This window comes from Acipenser ruthenus, chromosome 3, assembly GCF_902713425.1.
Source record: "Acipenser ruthenus chromosome 3, fAciRut3.2 maternal haplotype, whole genome shotgun sequence".
Taxonomy (NCBI): domain Eukaryota; kingdom Metazoa; phylum Chordata; class Actinopteri; order Acipenseriformes; family Acipenseridae; genus Acipenser; species Acipenser ruthenus.
In genome coordinates, this window is record NC_081191.1 from 99508761 (window position 1) to 99533949 (window position 25189).

The 25189-nt window shown below is 38.9% G+C and overlaps 1 protein-coding gene and 1 long non-coding RNA gene across 6 annotated transcripts in view; one reads left to right on the forward strand and one right to left on the reverse strand.

The window, feature by feature from the left end:
• LOC117394664 (WW domain-containing adapter protein with coiled-coil-like) overlaps positions 1-14798 on the reverse strand; it is a 62542-nt gene extending 47744 nt beyond the window's left edge. The window contains exons 1-3 of one of the 5 annotated variants that reach the window (XM_059019698.1): positions 14769-14798; positions 14228-14261; positions 13286-13481 (exon numbers count right to left, since the gene is read on the reverse strand). In XM_059019698.1, the coding sequence (XP_058875681.1) occupies positions 13286-13424 (139 nt within the window). In that variant the 5' untranslated portion in view covers positions 13425-13481; positions 14228-14261; positions 14769-14798. Of the gene's footprint in view, positions 1-13285; positions 13482-14132; positions 14152-14227; positions 14262-14458; positions 14725-14768 lie in introns of those variants that run through there. The other 4 variants (XM_033993068.3, XM_033993071.3, XM_059019707.1 and 1 more) reach the window with 4 other exon arrangements.
• A 10-nt stretch (positions 14799-14808) lies between these two features.
• Positions 14809-18696, forward strand: LOC117394236 (uncharacterized). Its single transcript, XR_004543351.3, has 2 exons — positions 14809-15841; positions 16199-18696. It is a non-coding gene; the product is annotated as an uncharacterized LOC117394236 (long non-coding RNA).
• Positions 18697-25189: the final 6493 nt, after the last annotated feature.

Below are 25189 nucleotides of genomic sequence, written 5' to 3' on the forward strand. Positions count from 1 at the left end.
TATCTTAAATGTGCATATATAGGTGCGATATTTATCCAATTCATTCTATCCCTACTCCACAGTCCTCGTGTCATAACGCAATTTGTCAAGGCACCGACTAGAGGGGAGGCATGCCTTGATTTAGTCTTTTCAAATAACGAAGACAGAATAACTAAAACAGAGGTCAGAGAACCATTGGCAAACTCAGACCACAACATGGTCTCATTTGAAGTGATTTTGTAAACCCAAAAAGTAATGACTAAAGCTAAGGTTTATAATTTTAGAAAAGCAAACTATGAAGGTATGAAACAGAGACTAACAGAAGTAGATTGGAATAAAATAGAGAAAACATCCACAGAAAAAGGGAGGCTGTTTTTTAAAATAAGTAGTACTACAGGCACAAAACAATTACATCCCAAAAGTAGACACATCTAAAACAAAATGGCCAAAAATGGTTTAACCCTTGCGGTCCATTGTCGGACCTGGTCCTACATTGCAATTATTCCTATCCGGTCCATTGTCGGACCCTGTCCGACATCATCAAAAAAACGGGTTTCTAGTCGTTTTTTCTCTGGAAAAAGATGAAAAAACCATTCAATGGCCGAGTGGGAGCGACAGGAGCCGAGACAAGCCAATAAGAAAAAAAAATAAAATAAAAAAATAAAAAAGGCGTATCTCATGAATATTCATACCTGCCCCTGGGATCAGATAGGGGCGGCCATACGGAAACAAGCTGCCTGTTACTGAATCAGCGCACAGAGACTATCACGGACATTTGCAGAGCTTTTTTGAGATGTTATAGTAATAAAATCATGGCTTGGATTGCATTATTGAGGAGTTTGGTGATAACACGAGTGATCAGGAGATGATTGATCGGTATGTACAACTATTATTATTATTATTATTTATTTCTTAGCATATGTGAAAGCTATAGCGAACGAAAGGGTGGGGCGGGGCTGGAGATGCCTAGTGAGTGCTTTGTTGATATGCAGGGCCTTTTAACCCTTTGCAGTCCATTTATTAAGTGCGCATCAGGTCCAATTTATTTTCACATGCGCAGTTAATTTTAGACGCACTGTGTGAAAAAAGAATACTGACGCGCACTTAATAAATGGACTGCAAAGGGTTAATAGATCAATTAAAAAAAATATTCGGCAAAAAAAGGCACTTTACAGAGCATTTAAAAGGGACCAAAAACAAAGTACACAGAAAGAGTACTTGGAACGGCAAACACAAGTCAAAAAGGAAGTTAGAAAGCCCAAGAGATAGAAATGAACATTGCTAAGGGGGCTAAAACCAAAGGAGGATACGGACAACATGCCCCACATGTCGACCTGTTCCTATCCAGTTTTAAAAGGGACTGGGAGCTCTTAAAATAAACAAATCCCCTGGGCCAGATGAGATCCTCCCAATAGTACTCAAAGAAATGAAAGAAGTTATTTACAAACCGCTAACCAAGATCATGCAACAGTCTCTTGACACAGGGATTGTACTGACCGAAAAGGGAGACAAAACTGAACCAGATAACTACAGACCAGACCAATAAGCCTGACTTCTATGTAAACTAGGGCTGTCAATTAATCGCAGTTAACTTCTGCGATTAACGCGTAAATAATTTTAGAGATTAATTATTTTAACGCGCGTTAATCGCATTGCTGTGTATTGAGCCTTTCAGCACACCGTACTTCAATCCCGGCCGCAGCAACATTGTATTGAGTGTCTGAGTGCAGTTATTGTTTAAACAGAAAGTTAGTCACTGAACCCAGAGATGCCAAGTTCTGAAAGTGGAAAATAGTAGCACTTGCCGTAAAAAATAGTAGCACCTGACCAGTAAAAAGATTACCTGGTGAGCGCAGCGAGGCGGTATTTTTTTTTCATGATCAGGTGCTGCTAGGTGCTCACCTAAGGAAGAATCAATTCTGGACTGAAATATTCAACCTCCAAACTTTATCAAAAATAACTAACCAAATAACATCTCAAGAAAGATTTAACAATTTGTATTTATTTTGAATTATTTGCATTTCACTTGATATTTGTATTCTGAACTACAAGTACTTTGGATTTCAATTTAATTAAATGTCTGTTGTATAGAAAAGTATTTGAAATGCAATTGAGTATACCAAATGCATTTCAAATACTCTTCCATACAACAGACATTAAGCTATTGCATTGGTATACACAAACATTGGTACAATTTGCATCATTACCAACTTTTAACATTTCCAACTAAAAGTCTTTTACAAAAAAAAAAGGTAAGGACCTCCTGATCTGTATGTTGGTATTTACTGTATTAATGTAGTTCTGGTATTAAATTCCACTTATTTTTTTATTGGTAGCTTGTTTGCATTTTTTAAGCAGATCACAGCCAAACATCTTGTAGCACACACTGTCACGTGCAAGGATGTGGAGCTTCTGGACAAGCAGCGCCTCCAGGGTCCTATCAGATCAATTTGGCCGAAACTCTGTACGATTCTTGCGAACGATACTAAACACCCTCTCACTATCTGCATTACTGTGAGGAATGGTTAGGATCACCAGCATGACCTTCACCAGCACACTGAAACTGGATTGCTGTGTTGTACAATTTTTCAATTGCCCAATCATATTCCATGCTACATCAGCCCTGTCTGCTGACAAAATGTCCTCTGAAAAACTGAAAATTTGGTATCTTACAAACTGGGACTCCAGTTCATCCATTTCATCTTCTTTGACCAGCCCAAATCTGTCCACAAAATAACAGACACAGTCAAATGACACCTTCTCCCGCTGACTGATGTCTGCCACTTGGGCATTCCTAAGCAGTTCATCCTGAAGAGGAAATTTCTTCTGCATGTATGTGCATGCCTCTGAAAAGTACGCCTTTACAGAAGAGTAGAAGAGCTTCACATCTTCATGTTGCAGTGATTTATCAGCAATGCAGGCGTGCAGATATTGTCCGGTCTTTGTTCCAATCACCAGGTCATTCTCAGATTTCTGGTTGTTGAGACTTCTAAAATCTACTGTGTACACACTGGAGGCTGCTACCAATACAGCTGGCTTAACAAACTTGCAGAGAAGATCTGTATAAATGGCTTGTAATTCCCTGCCAAGGACATGGATATTAGGCTTATCACTTTGCAACAGGAGATTGAGTTTATCAAATGCTGGAATACTTGCTTGCAGAAATAAGCAATACAACTTTGTGGATGCCCTCTCAAAGCAAGACTTGATTCTATCCTGTTTAGTTGATAATGGCATGCTCTCTCTTGGTTTGGTTTTTCCAGATGTGGAGAGGGATTTCTTCTGTGAATCTGAACTAGGCCTCTTCAACTTCTGACAGTGTCCTCCTTCTTGGGCTTTGGCTGAAGACTCTTTACTACAAACCTTTTGCTTTGTAGGTATTGAAGTGTGAACCAACTTCCCACTTATAGAAGGTATCTGCTTGGAACCAGGCTTCTTATGAACCTGACTCTGTTTAAGCTGTGCTGTTACAGTAGGCTGTTGTGCACTGCTAGACTGTGCTCTTTCATGTGGTCTGTCACTATGAGGCTGTGCTTTTTTATCTGGTCCGCCAGGGTGTGCCCCACTGGAGCCTAAAAATAGAAAATACAGTTGTAAACCTCAGTGAATACAGCTATAATATACTTTTGCTGAAGTGTAGATAGATTGATAAATAGATATTAAAATTAACAGATTCATTTCAGATCTTATAGAAGTATATAAGCTGTTGAAAAGAGAGCAAGCTGGAGCAAAAGCTTCCCACATGCCACGTAAACTAGATCACCAGAGTTAAAATTAAGTTACTGCACCACTATTACAAGCAATAAGATGAATGAAAAGATTACACAGAATAAGTCCCTTACTAGTAGAGTAATTACTAAACAAATCATACTTATACAAATTCTACATAGAACACATTTAATACCACAATTGTTTGTTTGGTTATACCTATACATACCTACATAAAGGATATGTTTGTGTGTATTGTATACCTTTAGTGACAGAAGATGAAGGACTCTCTTTGCTTGTGAAGAACTTTAGTAGAGCAGGCCACTGTTCCAATAGCCTGTCAAAACATTTGCCAACACTCAACCACCTTCAAAGTAAAAAGAGAAGAAGTTTAATTTCTCAAACATTGTGGAAAAACATTATATATTACTATTACAATATTGATAATTGAACATTTACAAAAAAAGGCAAATTCAATCAGGGATCAAATTACAGGTGTCATCTGTGAACCTGAATGGGAACTGTATTTCACACTTTCTTTGCTGATGCAGACAGTAGAAGGTTTTGTCCTTGATCAGGTACTTTTCTACAATTTAGCTAATAGTCCTTAAAATAAGCATATTTATTACATTTTTCATATTGTCAGAACTGACTGGAATGTTATACTTGGATAAATGAATAAATAACAATAACTAGATAGAAAATATATATTTTTTAAAAAGCAGGACACAATCATTCAAATAATACATATTATTTAGTAATTTGGTTAAGGCTAACATTTCAAAAATACACAATGTACTAATAAATTATATAAGCAACACAACAAATTCAGCCACACAGTCAACAACCATCAATGTTAAATTTTTGTTGAATCATTAATAATGAAAATAATGATTTAAAAAATGGATTAATTGCTATGGTAGTATTATCAAGAATGACTCATTCTAATTAATAAAAAGGGTAGCCTACCTTGTATTTACATGCTTGATGATTCCTCTGGTTTCGATGTCACAGAGCTGCTGTAACTGTTTTAGTTGTTTATTTCTCTTGCTGCTTTTGTCGAAATAATAATACAAGTCAATCAACAGATCTTCCACTGATGGTGGTAGTTTTGCAGCTGCATACTGGGCTGCAAGGTGTACCAAGTGGCAAGGACATCCCTGTACATATACATTTTCCTTGCGCACAAACGCTGCAACCCCTTTGTGAACTCCAACCATAACAGAGGCATTATCACAACAGAAGCTCACACATCGTTGCCATGGGATGTTCAATTTCTCCAAATTTCTGTTGAGTAAATTAAATATGTTCTCTCCAGTACTCAAAACTTCTTGCATTGCTGGTAGCGATAGTAATTGCGTGACGATTTTTCCAAGAGACCCGTCATAATATCTCACTACAACTGGATACAGTTGACTGGTTGTTGTGTCACTGCTGCCGTCCGTGCTCAATGAAAAATAACCCAGCGATAATTCCAAGGCTAAACACTTTGACGTGTCATTTGAAAGGGTTTCGATTATGGCAGTGGTTTTTGTGCGGCCTGATCCGTACTTGTTGGCGATGTTCGAATCCGGAAATGCAGCTTTGCAAAGTGGACCAATATGATCCGAAACAGCAATTGGAAGATTGTGCTCAACAAAGTTTGCAAAAAGTGTCTCTGCCTTTATCACTGCATTATCTTCGCCTGTACTCACTACAAATTCACGCATAGATTTATGATTTCCAATAGATTTTGCAAATTGTTGATATTTTTTTGTACCTACATGAACGATGCAATCGTGACGTCCACCGTGTTTCACTAAGAAATCAGTCCGGCAATATTCACAGTAGACATGCGAGTCAGAGATTTGACTTGTTTTAATAAAAGGCCATTCTGTAGTGTATTCCTGTATATTTCTGGCAGGATAGTCGACTTCTTTTAGACGGAGGAGAGTAGGACATTTGTTTTATATCTGGCTGGTGATGAAACCTGAACGATTGTATAGGGCAACATTTGCGCGGCAGTTCCTCTAGGACCCCCTACACCGGTTGCTAAGCAACCCGGCTCACCGCTACTAGTACGTTAGGTAAAATGCCAGTGAAATATATTAAGAATAATATGTATATATAAATAGACAGGAAAACACACACATGGTAGCCTGTTGAAACAATGGTTTGTATGTATATTTATAGGCTATACGTATATATTTTTATATATAACGTTATATAACATATATATATATATTTTTTTCGTAGTATCAAACCCTTCGTCATAGCACCGTATTTTACCCTCCAAAATCATAGCACTTGGCATCTCTGTGAACCGCTTAATGGAGTAAAGCACTAAAAATGAATGGGATTTTTTTTTTTTTTTTTGACGGCTCACTGGACAGAAAGACGCTTACTTTGATACCGTCAAAGTGAGTTCCAGTATCACACACGAGTCTGCTGCGTGCTGAACACGCCTCTTCTGCTACAGACAATAACAACAACTAAAACCCACCAATTTCGACGGAAATGCTGGATTGCTGCAAGCCTATATCAAGCTAAGTATGATCACGATAATAAATAAGATCTATAGATATTATTTGGGGAGCCAGGTCCATGAAAAATCTGTTAGTCGAATGAGAAAATCTGTATTTGCATTTAAATAATGATATTATGTGGAGATTGGAACTAAGTTTTAGGCTACCAATAATCAATATAATAATTAGAATTAATAGTGGAGCATATGCTGTCACTGTTGGGTAGATTTTCTATGGAAGGTTTCCAGCCCAGAATAAAGAAAAATAGACTCTCTCACTCTCTAAAACAGAAGGGCTATCCTTGCCTGTTCTTGAGAAATATTATTTGGCTGCAAGGCTATTGGTGCAATACTGCATTTTAAAAAATGTTAATGCGGGATGTACCCACCATATGGGAAAATAATCTGACTATGCACATCTCCTGGTCCCCCAAAAATTGTTTAAACATTTAAAATAAATTGTATTTTGCCTACACTAAATGCCTGGTATAATGTTTACATTTTTTTAGGATTAGACAATAATTATGTAAAACTGGAGAACAAAGATATTTCGTCCACAAAATAGAAAGTATGGCATCAACACACTGCAGGACATCTCAAGATGGCACACTTATTCTTTGACAAGCACAGTCAAGCACAATACAATAGCCAAGGCACTGAGTTCTTTCAAGTCCTCAAAAATGACCACAATATAGCCTACACACTAATAGCATACACCCAATTGAAGAAATATTATTGCTGCATGCCAAGCCAGATAGAATCTTCTCCAAAATGTTTAATATTCTAATATCTAATAACAAAATATTTAGAATACAAAACATGATTTAAGAGGATCAGAGCAGGACAGTTGGAAACATGTTAATACTATCAGAATAGCTTCATGTAAACTAATTATTTTTTAACTGATAAAAAAAAAAAAAAAGGAGGGGGTTTATGAATTTAAAATTTTATGTTTTAATAATTCAACTTAAATAACACTGGCTGAAAACGTAAAAATAGCAAAATGTGTACAAAGGTTAAAAACAAACTAAATAACCTCTCAACAGCACTCATTACAACAATACCTATTGCCTTTCTAAACAGAATAAAAGACCATAAATGAAATCAATCCACATCACTGATGTTGGTGTGACGTGAAGGGCAGCCAGCTTTCTCACATCTTGCTTGACAGCGAGTTTCAACACTGGTTCAGCTCCTCAATCACCATCTGCTGCCGCGCTGAAGAGCTCCGTCTATAATGGGACCGGACTACACTTCTGCATTACCTGAATCTTAGGTGCACAAGACATCTACTATTAAGTTACATTATATGTATTAGTCTAACATTAAACCTACATATAATATGTTGAAGGTTTATTCTAAATGCTTTTATTTTATAAAAAACGAACGTTACTGTAGCCTACTGTATTTGAGTGCTGTTTCTTTTATTAATTAAACGCTTTTAGCAAATCATAATTAAAAAAAACCTATAAGTACACAAAAAAAAAAAAGAATCAAAAAGCACCTGAAAAAAAAAACCTGGAGCCTACCAAAATATATTGCAAATTATACCTATATACAATAAAGCACAAAGCCATCGTATTAAATTGTATGCATAACATTTAAATAATAAATGACAAAATAGCAAGTCACAAATAAAAAACACCACAACAATTTGCATGCAATAAAATAAAGAACGGAAGACTTTATATTATAGCCTAGTAAAAACAGATGTGCAGTGTCTTGGTAAACACTGATATGCTATTAAACACATTTCGCTTTGTATTATGCGCTTTCAGTTATTTTTAGCATATCGAGATCTTGCTAGGAACGCAGGGAGGCAGTGCTTGTTTGGAGCAAATGCTATTTTTCATCAAATCTGTTTGGACAGTGTTTGTCATTTTTGGAAGGGAAAAAACAAGAGCTCAGCTGTTATACTAATTTTTCACTTAGTTTATTTTAGAAATGTTGAACTGAATCAACACGTATTATTATTATGCGATAACATTCTTTAAAAAACATAATTTAAATCGCCCTCACCAGTTGTCACGTCAATTTCAGTGCCTGGTGCTGTTTGTCAATTTCAGTACTACTCGAATTTCTGGTTTCGCTAAAGTGCTCATGCAGACGCAATAAAAGCAAAAGCTGCGTTAGGAACATTAAACAATAAAGTATTGGGGACAAATAAAATAGGCTACTATTCAAGATAAATAACAATGAAGAGGGAGTGTTAAACGGCGTTTCACCAAAAATAGTGGGTGGACTCCGTCCACCCTTCCAAAAAAGTGAGTGGACGGCGTCCACCCCCCAATCTAACACTGGCTGACACCCTGGGATCCTTCAAGAAGCTGCTTGATGAGATTCTGGGATCAATAAGCTACTAACAACCAAACGAGCAAGATGGGCTGAATGGCCTCCTCTCGTTTGTAAACTTTATGTTCTTATGTCATTGGGTATTTGCGTGGAAATCACTTATTAGAAAGATATTGGGAGCTATTGGCCTGGAATCAACTATCCTCTACTCGTTATTGGTATCAAAAAAAGATAGCAGCAATTGTATGCATGTATGACCTCAATGAGGCTATTCCATAAAATATTTGATGCCCGTTGAGTAGTTATTTGACTTGTATTAAACATGTTAGATTGCAGGGTTCACCCGATTAGCACAAATCTTGGATTAAGTAATGGTAATTTGGTTACAGTAATCCAAGATTAGTTCTAAACTGTGTTTTTGAAACCAGCCAAGAATGAGGTTAGAGTGTGCTTAACTGCATACAACAAAGGGAAATTATGGGGTTGGAAGGGAGATATGATTAACTGACAAATGTTTTAATGTGTGGTGCCATTAGAAGATACTGTAGGATTGTCTCCCTATCGTTAAATAAATACGGTAACATTGATTCTTAGTCCTTTACATGTTCAGTCAAGACCCTATTTTTGCTTTTTACTTCAACAAAACAAGCATTTACCAATAAAGATTATTTAAGAACAGAGAAGTTTTATTTGTCACCGGGATCAAATACATAAAATATATATATTTTAACACCAAGACGTATGTTATTGGAAATGTCAACAGTTCACACGGTATTGCAAAAGTAAGCTTCGTATGTTATTACACATGTAGCATTTGTACAAAAAAAGATTTCTTCACTTACCTAAAACATTTTGAAAACTGTAAATAACTTGTTTAAAAAAAACTACTTTGAGAAGTCTATGTCACTGACATACAAGTTTCCTCCAAAACCATCAAAATACAGTAATCAGGTCACACTTAAAATAAACTGACTTACATTTAGTAGAACTATGAATAAGACAAACATTACTGTAGCTTTTATTAGGCAGCATTGTAATTATACTGAAGCCTCATTAAGAGTGAAGATAGCTTTAATACGTTATGTGGCTAAACCTTTACATCTTCTCCTAACTTTTATTCAGTACTTTTTCTTGAGGTGTCTGGTGAGTTGGATTACACTAAGTTTTAGCTACGATCATGGCCGGCCTTAGGGCAAGGTGGGTGAGGCGACAGCCTAGGGCCCCCACGCTCAACCGGACTGCCGTGAGATTTAATGTGCTTGTTACGTGCGAGTAAAACGTTCAGGGGTTCAAATTTACTTTACCACATATACCGCCAACAACATTAAAACCTAGTGTCAGTAAACCTGCTTAATAGTTTTTTTTGTATACCCTAGCAACCAGAGGATGATAGTTTCTCATTGAGTCTAGACTACTCACATAACTCACCCACACACATCCACATCTACATACACAGGAGAGAAGGTTCTTGCGTGTCGTGTGGGAAAGTGGTAGCAAACATGCTCTTTCATACAGTTATCAATTATATCTTTCTTCAGCAAGTAAAAAAGGTATGTGGGCCAAAAGAAAGTATACAACAGGTAACACTACATTGTAAAATAATGGTTTCGTGTTCGCAAGCCTTCATTAAAACGCGAAAGTAAAGCTTTGGTAGTTCATAAACACGTTGATTAAAAAAAATACTCCTGCTTTGGTTAGATGCATATAAATCACAGATTTATGTTAAAACCAAATCAGTTGTTGCAGCTAACGTAAATCGAATACATTAATACAATTCAATGAATTCATGAGCTATTGTTTCATTAATATGTCGAACGTTTGGGCTCCTCAGATCTGCCGTCACAGGTTTCTTAATCCTATAGCAATTTTGGTGTTTAGCGATTATATAAAAATATACAGCATGATTGTTTCTAATACCAATCATCGTTTTGTGAATTAGATTTTAATTTTTACCTAGTAATATACCCTATTTCTGAATGGATAAATAATGATGACAATTAAACTACATTTACCCATATCTAAAATACCCTCTTTAAGTACGTTTGTTTTAGAATTTTTTTAAATATTAGTGTGTGATTAGACATGGGGCACATTTTGTTAATATTTACTGTTTTAACAGACTAAAAACTAATTGAGGGATGGAATTGATCAATGACGTGCTTGCGCTCAATGATGACCCAAAAAAGTTTGTCAAATTGGCGATACTGTCAAATGAGAGCGAAGTTGCCAAGAATTTAGAATACTCAAATTTGACAATGGACTTTGTTGCCGCTAAAGCTAGGAAAATGTATTTGTAATGTATGTTCTTCCGTAATTTAGAAAATAAAATGAAAAAAAAAGAATGAATGTACATAGGGGCATTGCACACCGTGTCAAGTGTCAAAGATGGATTTTTTTTGTTATTTATTTATTTCTGCCTGGTTATTCTAGCCTCTGACCTGTCAGAACCCACTTAGTCAGGCATTACAGTATTTTTCAATTGGTCCACTGGGGCATGGTCATTTTAGAAAAAAGTGAATACATGATATGTTTTAAATAGACTGGAATTCTGAGTGCTTTAAAGTTGTGAATTATATAAAAGTAACAAACAAACAGAAACAAATATTCATTAACATTTTAATATAATTAATATTACTTACCACATCTTAACGTTAGTATATGTAGGTGCATATGATTACATGATGCACCTATATACATACTAAGACACGGTTGCTACTGTAGCATTCATTTAATGTTCTGGACCTCACACTTAATCATCACCTCCTAGGGTCTCACACAGCCTAAGGCCGGCCCTGGCTGCGATAATCCACCTGCGTGGGAAAAGGAGTAGCACTTGAGACTTGTTCTCTACAGGATGTTGGGTAAAAAGAAGTTATTCAATTGTAAATGACCGTTTCCTTCATGTTGTTCATAGGAACACAAACACGGCATCATTACATACCGTAATTACGATATTTGTGATGCCGCAAAACAGGTACGGTGTCAATACTGTAATGTACCTAAACTACGGTAAACTGCAAACCCAGTATACCGACTCAACCCTATGTTGGACCTCTCCCTTCCAATTACTGGCCAGGTCAAACCCACCCTACTTAAAACTCAGATTGACAAGATTAGACTCCATAGGTCGTATGGTTAGACATTAAAATACTCTTGTTGAAGAATAGCATATGCTAAAAACAAATCATTCAGAAATTGCCATCTGAGGTTTAAGTTGGTTGATCTTATTACAAAACCAGAATTACAGGCACTTAGGACCACTACCTTGGTACCAACGAGTGTGTCCTGTAATGTACTCTCCCATCATAGCTGTAACTCCAAAATTAGCGCTGGTATCATGAAGCAGATAACTTACATCCACAGCATAAATACAGACAGACCGCACCATATATTCAAAGACCGACATGCACTGTAGCTTGTGCTGAATGTCCTCACCAAGTTTGTCATTAGGTATGCAAATGAGACGTTATATAAAATTGTCAAATATAAATTACTGATTTACATGACATGATAATTTCTTGTATTCTTCAGGTACATGTAACAAAAAACTGTGACATTGACAGTACAGATAAACAGCTCCATTAAAAAAAAACACAATCTGATACTCAAGAATTTATGCTAAATAATGTTTATACCAAGTTACATCACTTTAGGAAGCACTTCCAGGTATATGGAAAAATGAATAGTGTATATAAAAACAACAATATATGTATAAGACACGACATTAGAACCACCTCCACTATATCCCTGTCGCTGGGAATTTTTTAGAACACCATATAATATGCACTCAGTACTTTGGTGCCAAGGAATATAAATGTTTTGGCAATTTAAATATTGAGTATCAAATTAAAACTGTAACCAGTTTTAAAGCCATTCTGAATTTCAGCCTTCTTGACACTGGTCTTGTCAGTCACTTAAGATGTCACATGAACTTATGAATATTACCATTAGAGCAGCAAAAAAAACCATGGAATCAAATGCAATATTGCTGTACACTTGCCTTTACTATGTTAGTACTGCTCGAACTCAAGTTCAGTCAATAGTTTTTCTACATGCTTCATTCGAAATTGGTCAGTGAAGACACTGATAAAGACTACTGGTCTTCAAAGATGTTTGTTTAAAGAAAATGTTTTGCAGTTTTTGTCATGTTGAAAATTTTGTCAGGATATTATTTTTGATATTTGGGTGTTTAATACCTTAAAGAATTTGAGAACAGCAGAAACAAATTAGCATAACTGGTTACCATTTTTGTCTGCAAATAAAATAGTATAAAAAAGTAATTATTAAATTATTTGTTAAAGGACTGATGTTCACTCTGCCTTCAGATAGTGTTTCTACAACACAATAGGCCATACAGAGGCAAGACTTGAAATGTATGGTATGGTTAAATTATGTTCTTGTCCTCAGGATCACTATTTTTGTATTTATACATGGAGATTATTCAGCCGTTGAAGATTAGTTGCAATTGTCAGTGTCAATAAAGAAATTGGGACAAGAATAGTGCAATGTAAGCATTAAAGTTCAGGCTGATGACAATGTTTTACTGAGATACAGATATTAATGCTGAGAAACACCTCCAATGTAGTTAAATTAAATGTAAAAAAAATCGGCCATCTACTGAAACGCGTTTGGATGTGCATGTAGGCATATCTTACTCATTGGCTACCTATTTAACGCAACTACAACTTGACCTCCAATATAACCTCTTATGCAATACAATAAACCCTACACATTAGTCCAGCTAAGTATTACCTATATAAGGTTAAAGAACATGAAATCGTAGTCATCGTGTTTTGTTTTTACCTCCATCTCTCTCTCTGACTCTGTGTGTATGGGTAGTTTTCGCCTTGCCATGGCCCGTGTTGTCACTGTGTTTGTTTTCAGGACTGTCAGACCTCCGCAGCATTTTGCACGGCGGTGTGGGATCTGTAGAATCTCGCATCTTTTCATGACGGTGATCACCACTGGCAGGATGACTCTTTGATGGGTATTTAAGAGTCTGTAACACAAGTTTTAAGACTTAAAACAAAGGCAAAAACTTAACTTATTAATTACTGCACCGCATACAGGGCTTAAATAAAGTACATTTAAATGTAATTTAATACATATGATTAACATAACTGAATGCATTCTCTCAAACTTTGACAAGTATCTAGAGTTCAAAGGCATGCATGAAAATATTTTGTTTTGTGCTGCGTGTCATCCGAGATGCACGTCACTAATGTAAAGCTTACTGTTTAAACGCCACATCAAACGCAAAAGCATTTTAAGCATACATGCACATCAATACATTCATTTCCAAAACAAAGTTAATATTTTGTTACAGCATCAAATGCAAATAAACTTGTATGTAACTAAACGGTACTTGTTACTTATAAGATGTCAACAAATACTACATCCAACAATAACACGGTAATGTTACAGTTCAGCATTTAACTTGATAATATTTAAATACTAGCAACATTTCATTTTTTTTTTTAATCAGATATACTTGCATTACTGCAACACAGGCCTTGCACAAAACGAAAAATTGCATTTTTTTTCATTATTATTCAACGTTCTAAATCGTTCGCAGTCGGGCTGGCTATGAAACGATGTTACATTTGTCAGAATAACTTTTCTCTTCATATTTTTATCTTGGGATTGTTACTTTTCGCTTTATTTTTCCGCACCGAGGCCTGTAGGTGCTCCAAAAGCCTGCGCTAGAGTACCCCCGTCTTTTAATCTTATTTCTGTTTCTTGTACCTGGTAGGGTTGGGAATCCCTTCGGTCGGTACACCTAGAAATAGAAAAAGGAAAAAAAAATAATTAAAGGGCGTCAACTAACAAGCGAATGTGCGTAAACATTACAAGAGAGTTGCAAAGCCAAAGCTGCTTCCTTAAGTTTCTACTTATTTTGGTTTCCAACAAAAATGGCGGATTTGTCAAAGCGGAGAAGGGAGAAAAAAATCTGAATAAAAATATTGAGCTGTTTACCCATCACTGAGTCTCGGTTGTTTCCTTGCATACATTACCATCAATGCCGTGTGTGTGTGTAGAGTGGATGTGAAAGATAAACTACTTTGTTTAGCTTTTTTTTCTTAGCGTTGCTGTATTTGCTATTATTTGTATACTTTTTGTGCATGTGAGATGTTTTTACGGCTTCACTAAACGGAAGAGCGCCCTCGGTCCATCTCCCACTCGCACACACTGAACTAAGCGCCTATCTACACAACAACGAAGCTCAGCCCCACAGCCGCTCCGCCTCCCCCTCCGAGAACTACATCCGGGACACTATGACACCAACCTCGACAAACTCCGACAACCACTTTCCGGTAGCCGAAGCCGGGTAGCAAGCGCTTTCGTAAATGCGTCACTCTCTCGCTGTCAGATCCAAAGTAAACGGAGAGCGAGTTGCTATTCACAGTGGGTGTTTTCCTGGTAGGGTTCATTCATTTCAAAGAGCATTCTTCTTCACTTTTACGCGCACGTAGTAATATTGTTGTTGTTGGCTGGGTGTAGTGATTATGACTGTATTGCGTTTTTTGATTACATATGAACAAGTAAGCATATTTGAAAAAATCTGCTGCAAACTGAACAAGACTGAAAATATTGGCCTTCTTCAGAACAAGACGTATTTTTGTATACACTGCGACATCTATCTAGTACTGCAGTAGTACTGTGCTCTGCATTGCAAAATACTGAAAGTACTTTTCACGTGTTTGTTCCTCGCAAAGCACGTTACACGTTCCCCGTTTGTTCTCCAATGCAGCTGGATAGCTAGCACGGCACTGTGCTTTTGCTGTTAACACTGTCGTGACGTTTTCAACACTTCAAACCTTTTCAGCTTCGCAGTGTCTGTTGTGAACTCTCTTGAATTACTTATTTTTAAATGCAAAATATGTCCTTTTTTTTCCTGTTTAAAACGTTCATTGCTGTATTGTAATTGCAGGGCTCTAAGTAAACATTGGGAACCTAAATAAAATCCTATAATACATGGTTAGGAGCAAAGGTGCCCTCGCCCCACATATACACACATATGTGGAAACTGATAGAGGGGCATAAGTGCATGTAACATGATTCATATGAAAGCTCGTGATGAGATCTACCCAGTACCAAAAGGACCTAAATGAAATCACAAACTGCATTGAATAAAGTGAGAATTAGTGCGAGGAGGGCTTAAGTGTACATACGCCCTGCTGGCACTGAGTATTGCATTGTGGGGTGGATCATGTGACCGCAGATAGGACAAAATGGCTGAAATGAGAAGTAAATAAAAGTATTGTGTAAAACAAAATCTATCTGCAGAGGATATTTTACTTAATTTAATGGAAGAATCAGACAAAGAATCACCTTCAGAATCAGAGCTGGACAATGGCGGTACATTATTATATCACTGTACTTTTTAAGTATGAGTCATGTTATATGGCTGCATGTGTAAACATTTGACCTTACCTTCCTTTATATGTTAATGATAAATAATGGTTTATTAGCTATGTTAAAAAAAAATCCAATATTAAAATACATTAAGTTGATTAAACATATTAACAGAGTAATGTGTAAGTCATAAAGAAAATCCTACTGTCATCTTATTTTAAATGGTGTATTGTAATAATGATAGCTAGATTAATGTGTAGTGCAATATGAGTAGCTTTGGATACAAATACAGTATACATTGCACAGTATAAGTGGCATCTAAATATCTATTTAGGTATTGAACAGTATTTGTGTTTTTAGAGTCCAAATCAGACGAGACAGATCCAGCAATCTTATCAGATGTGAGAGACCATAGAGAAAGATCAACAATGGAGAAGGGTCAGCCAGCATTACAGGGCCTACACAAAGCAGCTGACTGAGCAATTAGAACGTTGTGAGTTTACTGCTTTGCCTTTAAGCCAGGACACATGTAATGGAGGTACCATCTCAGACAGAAATGATCCCATTCAATTAGATCAGCAAAGAGGAAGAAAGAGACAGAGAAACCCAGAAAACCACAAAAAGGATAAGAAATGCAAAAGATTAAGAAATACAGGACAAGAGTTATCAGGTGTGCAGCATGTAGATATACTGCAGTTCAAATGTTCAAGAGTTAGACAGATAAAGGATTTTTGAAAGTTTTGGGGTATGGCTGACAAAACCAGGCAGCAAGATTTTAAAATAAACCATGTCTTCAAAAGGGCAAAGAGGCAGCCCACAACAAAGGCTAGCTCAAAAAGGCAAAACACTTAGAGTACAGTCTCACTCTGGATGATAGGAAAGTTAGAGTTTGCAGGACATTTTTCTTAAGACCCTTGACATCTCTGAAAAATGTTTCCAGGTGTGCTCTTACCAGTACAAGTGATACAAGAATTAGTAAGCGTGATGCGCAAGGTAACCATTCTCCATGGAACAGAATTCCAGAAGACAAAAAGAACACAATGAGAGAACACATGAATTAATTTCCATAAATGGATTCACACTACAGCAGAAAATATACTAGCTGGCAGTACCTTGAAACAAGGATGCATGAGCTTTACAAAGAAAGGTGAAAATGAATGGAAGATCACAGCAGAAAAGGAACATACATACAGAGAAGTGTACAACACAGAATTCTACCTGTCATTCCATATGCCTAAAAAGGATGCATGCACATTTTGTGAAGGATACACCTCTCAGACAGTGGAAAATCTGAATGCATTTGCTGCCCATCAGTGAAGAAAATCTCAATCCAGACAACATGAAGAAAGAGATAAAGAAAACGCACAACAAAATCCACCATTAAAGGTTGTCACTTGATCTGGAGCAGGTTTTGACTACTCCCTGGACTAATGTAAGCAGTTTGTGTTCTGCTCGCAAGTTTAGCACTTATAACCTAAGAGTTTATGAAGTAGAAAGTAAAGATGTTCACTGTTTTATGTGGCATGAAGCAGAAGAGGGGTGCAGATCTTCTAAAGTTAACACCTGTGTTTTTCACTACCTGCAAGCATTGCATTCCCATGTGAAGAATGTTCTTTTTTCTGACACTTGTGGAGGCCAAAACTGAAATGTCTTTCGTACAATGTGCTACATGCACCATTTTCTGTGATTGGCTACAAATTCATGGAATCTGGTCATAGCCAAATGGAATGTGATAGTGTCCATGCAGCAGTGGAGACAGCTAGAAAGAGAGTTTCGATTTACACTCTAGATGGGTACTATGCTTTTGTCAGAGCTGCCAGATCTCAGCCATACCATGTGCTCGTATTGTGTCATGGGGATTTCATAGACTTTAAATCATTAGCAAAAGACCGGGTAAATAACAGAAAAAATGATGAAGCTGGACTGGCTGTCAGATAGCAGAACATCGTTACAAGAAATAACATCCAGGTACAGTTTTGTTCAAATATAGTTTGGTTAATCAGGCTTTCCACAAGATAACAATTTTGAACTAAACAAGGGTGCATCATTCCAGAAGCAAAGGCGTTGTGGGTAGTTTGTATGAGAATGAATGCAAATGACTTGCTTTGCAGTGTACCACAACCCTCCCATGAGGCCTACAGGTCTGTAAATACTGCTGAAAGTGCACATAGGTAAATGATTTTGAAACAGGACATATCAAATTGGCCATCTAGCAGTGTTTTGTTTTTTTTTCAGTTGTATTGCAACTGGAGAAGTTAGCTTTAAAAATGATTTGAAAATGAAATCAAAGTTAAACTAAAATGCATAAAAAAGTGTTTGATTATACAGTTGCAATAAGTTTAAGGTTAGCCATTAAACTACAAATGTTAAAAGTACAAAGAAAATGTACATTTTCCACATATGCCTCTGATTCTAACTCTGTTTTATCTATGGGTATCAATTCCAATTTGTGCTAATGTGGCATATATCTGACTTCTAAGCAACATTTCTGATGCTGTTCATAGTTTTTAAAGTTTAAAATGTCTAAATGTTGGAAACCCTTTAATTTTGTTGAAGATAATAATGTCACTTAACACCCCTCTGGTTCTGAACCCACGAGTGGCTAAAGATATAAAACTAAGAGGGGTGGCACAGCTTGCATGCTTACAACGTAATGACCATCTCTGTACCTTTTGAACTTAAAGAGCCCTGGTATTTTATATCAAGTACATTACTATCTGAATATTATAAACTCTGCTTGATGACAATTTTCGTGTTTATTTGTATAACATTATGTATAAATGACTCTAACAAAAATATATCATGCAAAGAAAACCAATGTATAAATGACACGTGAAATAAATAACTATTGTACAGAAGAGGGGTTTTCTCTTTCCTTTAACAGATAATGTTATGGGTTGCAGGTTTATTTTACACAATTTTTTTTCTACTGTCCTGTGATATTGTATGAATTATAATTTAGTTTTCTAGTTCATTCAAAATTACAGTATATTTGAATATTTGTTTATATTATGAAATACATTTTCGAACATGAAAAACCCATGTTTGTCCCAGAACTAAAAAATATGAGTTCAGATGACTTATGGATTGCGTTTAACAGCCCTATATAAAACAAAGACATTGGCGAAAAAAAAAAAAAAAAACTTCTTGCTGAAATTGTATTACCATATTTATTTTTAGTACTACTGTTTATTGTAAGTAACCTGCGAGCTTATCTTGTTTGCTGAGTTATTTAAATATGACAAAGATAATAAAACAAATATGTGAGTTTTTTTTGTTTGTTTTTTAATTAATCTAATCTTTAATGTGTTTGATAATGGTTGTAGTGGTGCTCGCATGCATATTTCCCTTAACATGTAATGTTACCCTATGCAAATACAGATCTTCCTTTGTGAGATTGCCCTATATTTTCAGACACACTAAAAAGCTGTTGTGCTGACTGCACAACAACTGTGCAGAATTTAAACAGATCCTCTGCAGTTCAATACATTATTGTTTTAAAATGCAGGCTCCATGCAGGTTGCAAATGGTATGCTGTTTAAATATACTTGAGCTGGTAAAATGATAAAGATTTGTATCTATTTTGTTTATAGTGTTAAAAGCGAACATGAAAATATAACAGAAAAACTGTGCTTCAGCTTACACAATGTATTTAAAATATTTTTGCAGGTACGTGCTTTCCTAAAATACCCTACAGTTTAGCGATAATGGGAATTTAAGCATTTGATAAAAATAATTACGGAGGATGCTCAGATTCAAGTAAGTTAACCCTATGCGGCCCAATGGGGGGGGGGGGGGGGGGAGTTTAGGTCGGCCAGGGTGTCCTCGGCTCACAGCGCACCAGCAACCCCTGTATACTGGCCGGGCGCTTGCGGGCTTGCCTGTAAGCTGCCCAGAGCTGCGTTGTCCTCTGACGCTGTAGCTCTTGGGTGGCTGCACAGTGAGTCCGCAGTGTGAAAAAAAGCAGTCGGCTGACGGCACACGCTTCGGAGACAGCGCGTGTTCGGCTTTGCCCTCCCAAATTAGCCAGGAGTGGTAGCGGTGAGCTGAACCTAAAAATAATTGGACATATCACATATCAAATTGGGAGAAAATAATAAAAATAATTGGCAACGACTAAATAAATAATAAAAAAAAAACCTAGGCATAATTAGGTATAGGAACATATCCACGGCGGTAAAGGGTTAAATGCTATTTGACATACAAATGCATTATCCTTATCTTATTATTGTGTGTGTTGTTTTTATTAAAATTCCATTTTTAGGTCATTATTGAACTTATACACCATCTGCTGGCTGTTATTTAATTCTACACAACATCCAAATTGCCTAGTGGTCAGGCAATTATTTTGCACTGTGACCTATGTAAGCTTAACAGAAATGCAAATTACTCAATAGACACACAAATAATGATCCACAATCATGATAATGAGGGTTGCAGTGAGCACCGCCTCAGCCTGTGCATCGGCGGCACTTACAGCCCAGAGGTGAGGCGAGTTAGGAGTACAGCGAGAAGTAGGTACTGTATGAGATTTGTGGAGCACAAAAATCTAAACTAAACATGTTTTTTGGCAGCAATATGGTGTGTTGTAGCTGTAAATCGCTGCACGCATCCTTACATCTTCCCCTAACATTGGCAATTCTGTTTTAGTCTCAGCTGCCTTAAATTATCTTTCACGGGATATTCATCACCTTTAACCTTCTATGACCCAGCATCAGCATTCTAAACCATTTAAAACATAACTACAAATCTGACTAAAGTTAATACATTGAAAACCTCTACCACCACCTACAAAATAAATACACTGAAAACCTCTACCACCACCACCACCACCCACAAAATAAATACATTGAAAACCTCTACCACCACCCACAAAATAAATACATTGAAAACCTCTACCACCACCTACAAAATAAATACATTGAAAACTTCTACCACCACCTACAAAATACATACATTGAAAACCTCTACCACCACCACCACCACCCACAAAATAAATACATTGAAAACCTCTACCATCACCACCACTGTGACAAGGATGACCAAGGTTGAGGCTCAGAGACAGTTTAAAGTTCAAAATAAAGCTTTTTAATAAACAAAAAATACAAAATAAACAGGCACGAGGGCCAAACAAAAAGGTTTCAAACACAAAATTAAAAAATAAACACAAAACTAAACTTACAAATAAAGTTTCCAGGCTGGGCGTTGCCTTCACTGGATCAAAACTAACAAAATAACAAATACTTCTTCCTCTCCTTCTGGAACTCTCTCCTCCAAATGGGAGGCTGAGGCCTCCTTTTATGCCAGATGGCTGAGTCCTTAATTGAATGATTAATGGGTTGATTGCTCCCACCTGACACAATCAACCTGGGCAGGGAGAAAAATTTAACTCCTTCCCTGACAGTATTTCTAAGGGCAGAGCCCTGCTCTGCCACATACCTCCCTCCACGTACAAAGTACGGAGGCCGCAATTGGCCAAACTCCCCCCCCCCCCTTTGAACCCAAGCCCTCCCCCCAAGAGTCCCCTTATGTCCCTTGGGTGGGACATTTCAACGGGCGGTGGTGGGTGGGGTTGATGTCGGCTCCCCCAAGCTTTCTTCAACAGCGGGGGCCCCGGACCTTCCAAGAACATGAACGCTGGCAGGGAGCTTGGACCCTCCAGCAGGAGCAGCGATGGTGGCACCTCTAGTGGCAGAGGCGGGAACGGCGGCCCGGCTCCCTCTGGTGGCGGAGGCGGGAACGGCGGCCCGGCTCCCTCTGGTGGCGGAGGCGGGAACGGCGGCCCGGCTCCCTCTGGTGGCGGAGGCGGGAACGGCGATGCTGGTCCTTCCGGCGGCGCTGGACCCTCTGGACCCCCTGGCCCCTCTGGCGACGCTGGACCCTCTGGCGGCGCGGACAGGCAGGCAACCCCAAGCAATGCGGACAGGCAGGCAACCCCAGGCGATGCGGACAGGCAGGCAACCCCAGGCGATGCGGACAGGCAGGCAACCCCAGGCGATGCGGACAGGCAGGCAACCCCAGGCGATGGAGGGAGAGACAGCTCCGGCTGTTCCCCCTCTGCTGGCGGTGGAGGGAGAGACAGCTCCGGCTGTTCCCCCGCTGCTGGCGGTGGAGGGAGAGACAGCTCCGGCTGTTCCCCCGCTGCTGGCGGTGGAGGGAGAGACAGCTCCTGTTGTTCCCCCGCTGCTGGCGGTGGAGGGAGAGACAGCTCCGGCTGTTCCCCCGCTGCTGGCGGTGGAGGGAGAGACAGCCTGTATTCTTCCCCTGCGGGTCCCTTCAGCACTGGACCTGTGGGCTTCCCCTTCTCGGGCCGTGGACGCACCGACTCCTCCCGTTCGGGCCGTGGACGCACCGACTCCTCCCGCTCGGGCTCCTCCCTCTCGGGCTGTGGACGTTCGGGCTCCTCCCTCTCGGGCTGTGGACGTTCGGGCTCCCCCCTCTCGGGCTGTGGACGTTCGGGCTCCCCCCTCTCGGGGCGACGGCAGCGGCTCCCCCTCTCTGGGCGACGGCAGCGGCTCCCCCTCTCTGGGCGACGGCAGCGGCTCCCCCTTCTGGCTCTCGGGACGGCGGCTCCTCCCCTTCTGGCTCTCGGGACGGCAGCAGCCCCCCTTCTGGCTCTCGGGACGGCGGCTCCTACCCTTCTGGCTCTCGGGACGGCGGCTCCTCCCTCTCTGGCTCTCGGGACGGCGGCTCCACCTTCTCTGTTTGAATGACTGGGGCCTCTCCCATATCTACCGCCAGGTAGTTAACGACCATGAGGGCAAGCTCTGCGAAGGACACCGGGTGATGCTGTTCCTCCCACTTTTCCCACCTCCCCCCATCTCGACGCCACAGCATGTTGATAACTATGGGGATGTCGTGGAAGAGGTCCGCCTCAGGGTGCATTAACCAGTCCCATATTTCCTGGGATGGTGGAGAAGGTGGTGGCACTGGAGGTAGTGGGGTGGCCCCTGATGCCCGGGGTGAAAACTGCACTTCTTCCTGGGCCTTATTGTAGGGGCATCCTGCCCAGTTGTGGCCGTCCTCCTCACAACGGCCACACCAGTCTGCCGGTGGCACTTCTGGGCAGGACCTCCAGCGGTGGTCCACCTTCCCGCACCAGGAACACCAGGGGAAGAGGCTGGCCGGGTCCTCCAGTGGTGGCTGTTGTTGCAGCAGCTTACATTTCTTCGGCTGCTACATCTCCTGCCTTTGCCGCTGTCTGCTCTTCTTCCCCATTTCTTTTTTTTTTTTTCCAAAAAAAAACAAAAAAAAACCTCAAAATTCAAAAAACAAACAAACAAAAAAAAAATACTGCCCTGAGCCTCCAGGTAGCGTTGTCCCACTTCTGAGCACCAAATGTAACAAGGATGACCGAGGTTGAGGCTCAGAGACAGTTTAAAGTTCAAAATAAAGCTTTTTAATAAACAAAAAATACAAAATAAACAGGCACGAGGGCCAAACAAAAAGGTTTCAAACACAAAATTAAAAAATAAACACAAAACTAAACTTACAAATAAAGTTTCCAGGCTGGGCGTTGCCTTCACTGGATCAAAACTAACAAAATAGCATACACAGACAAATACTTCTTCCTCTCCTTCTGGAACTCTCTCCTCCAAATGGGAGGCTGAGGCCTCCTTTTATGCCAGGTGGCTGAGTCCTTAATTGAATGATTAATGGGTTGATTGCTCCCATCTGACGCAATCAACCTGGGCAGGGAGAAGAATTTAACACCTTCCCTGCCAGTATTTCTAAGGGCAGAGCCCTGCTCTGCCACAACCACCTACAAAATAAATACATTCAAAACCTCTACCACCACCACCACCCACAAAATAAATACATCCAAAACCTCTACCACCACCACCACCCACAAAATAAATACATTCAAAACCTCTATCACCATCACCACCACCCACAAAATAAATACATTCAAAACCTCTACCACCACCACCACCCACAAAATAAATACATTGAAAACCTCTACCACCATCACCACCCACAAAATAAATACATTGAAAACCTCTACCACCATCACCACCCACAAAATAAATACATTGAAAACCTCTACCACCACCACCACCCACAAAATAAATACATTGAAAACCTCTACCATAACCACCACCAACAAAATAAATACATTGAAAACCTCTACCACCACCACCACCCACAAAATAAATACATTGAAAACCTCTACCACCACCACCACCCACAAAATAAATACATTGAAAACCTCTATCACCACCACCCACAAAATAAATACATTGAAAACCTCTACCACCACCCACAAAATAAATACATTGAAAACCTCTATCACCACCACCACCCACAAAATAAATACATTCAAAACCTCTACCACCACCACCACCCACAAAATAAATACATTGAAAACCTCTACCACCACCACCACCCACAAAATAAATACATTGAAAACCTCTACCACCATCACCACCCACAAAATAAATACATTGAAAACCTCTACCACCACCCACAAAATAAATACATTGAAAACCTCTACCACCACCACCACCCACAAAATAAATACATTGAAAACCTCTACCACCATCACCACCCACAAAATAAATACATTGAAAACCTCTACCACCACCCACAAAATAAATACATTGAAAACCTCTACCACCACCACCACCCACAAAATAAATACATTGAAAACCTCTACCACCACCCACAAAATAAATACATTGAAAACCTCTACCACCACCACCACCTACAAAATAAATACACTGAAAACCTCTATCACAACCACCACCTACAAAATACATACATTGAAAACCTCTACCACCACCTACAAAATAAATACATTGAAAACCTCTACTACCACCACCCACAAAATAAATACACTGAAAACCTCTACCACCACCACCCACAAAATAAATACATTGAAAACCTCTACCATCACCACCACCAACAAAATAAATACATTGAAAACCTCTACTACCACCACCCACAAAATAAATACATTGAAAACCTCTACCATCACCACCACCAACAAAATAAATACATTGAAAACCTCTACCACCACCACCACCCACAAAATAAATACACTGAAAACCTCTACCATCACCACCCACAAAATAAATACACTGAAAACCTCTATCACAACCACCACCTACAAAATAAATACATTGAAAACCTCTACCACCACCACCCACAAAATAAATACATTGAAAACCTCTACCACCACCACCACCCACAAAATAAATACACTGAAAACCTCTACCATCACCACCCACAAAATAAATACATTGAAAACCTCTACCATCACCACCACTCACAAAATAAATACATTGAAAACCTCTATCACCACCACCCACAAAATAAATACATTGAAAACCTCTACCATCACCACCCACA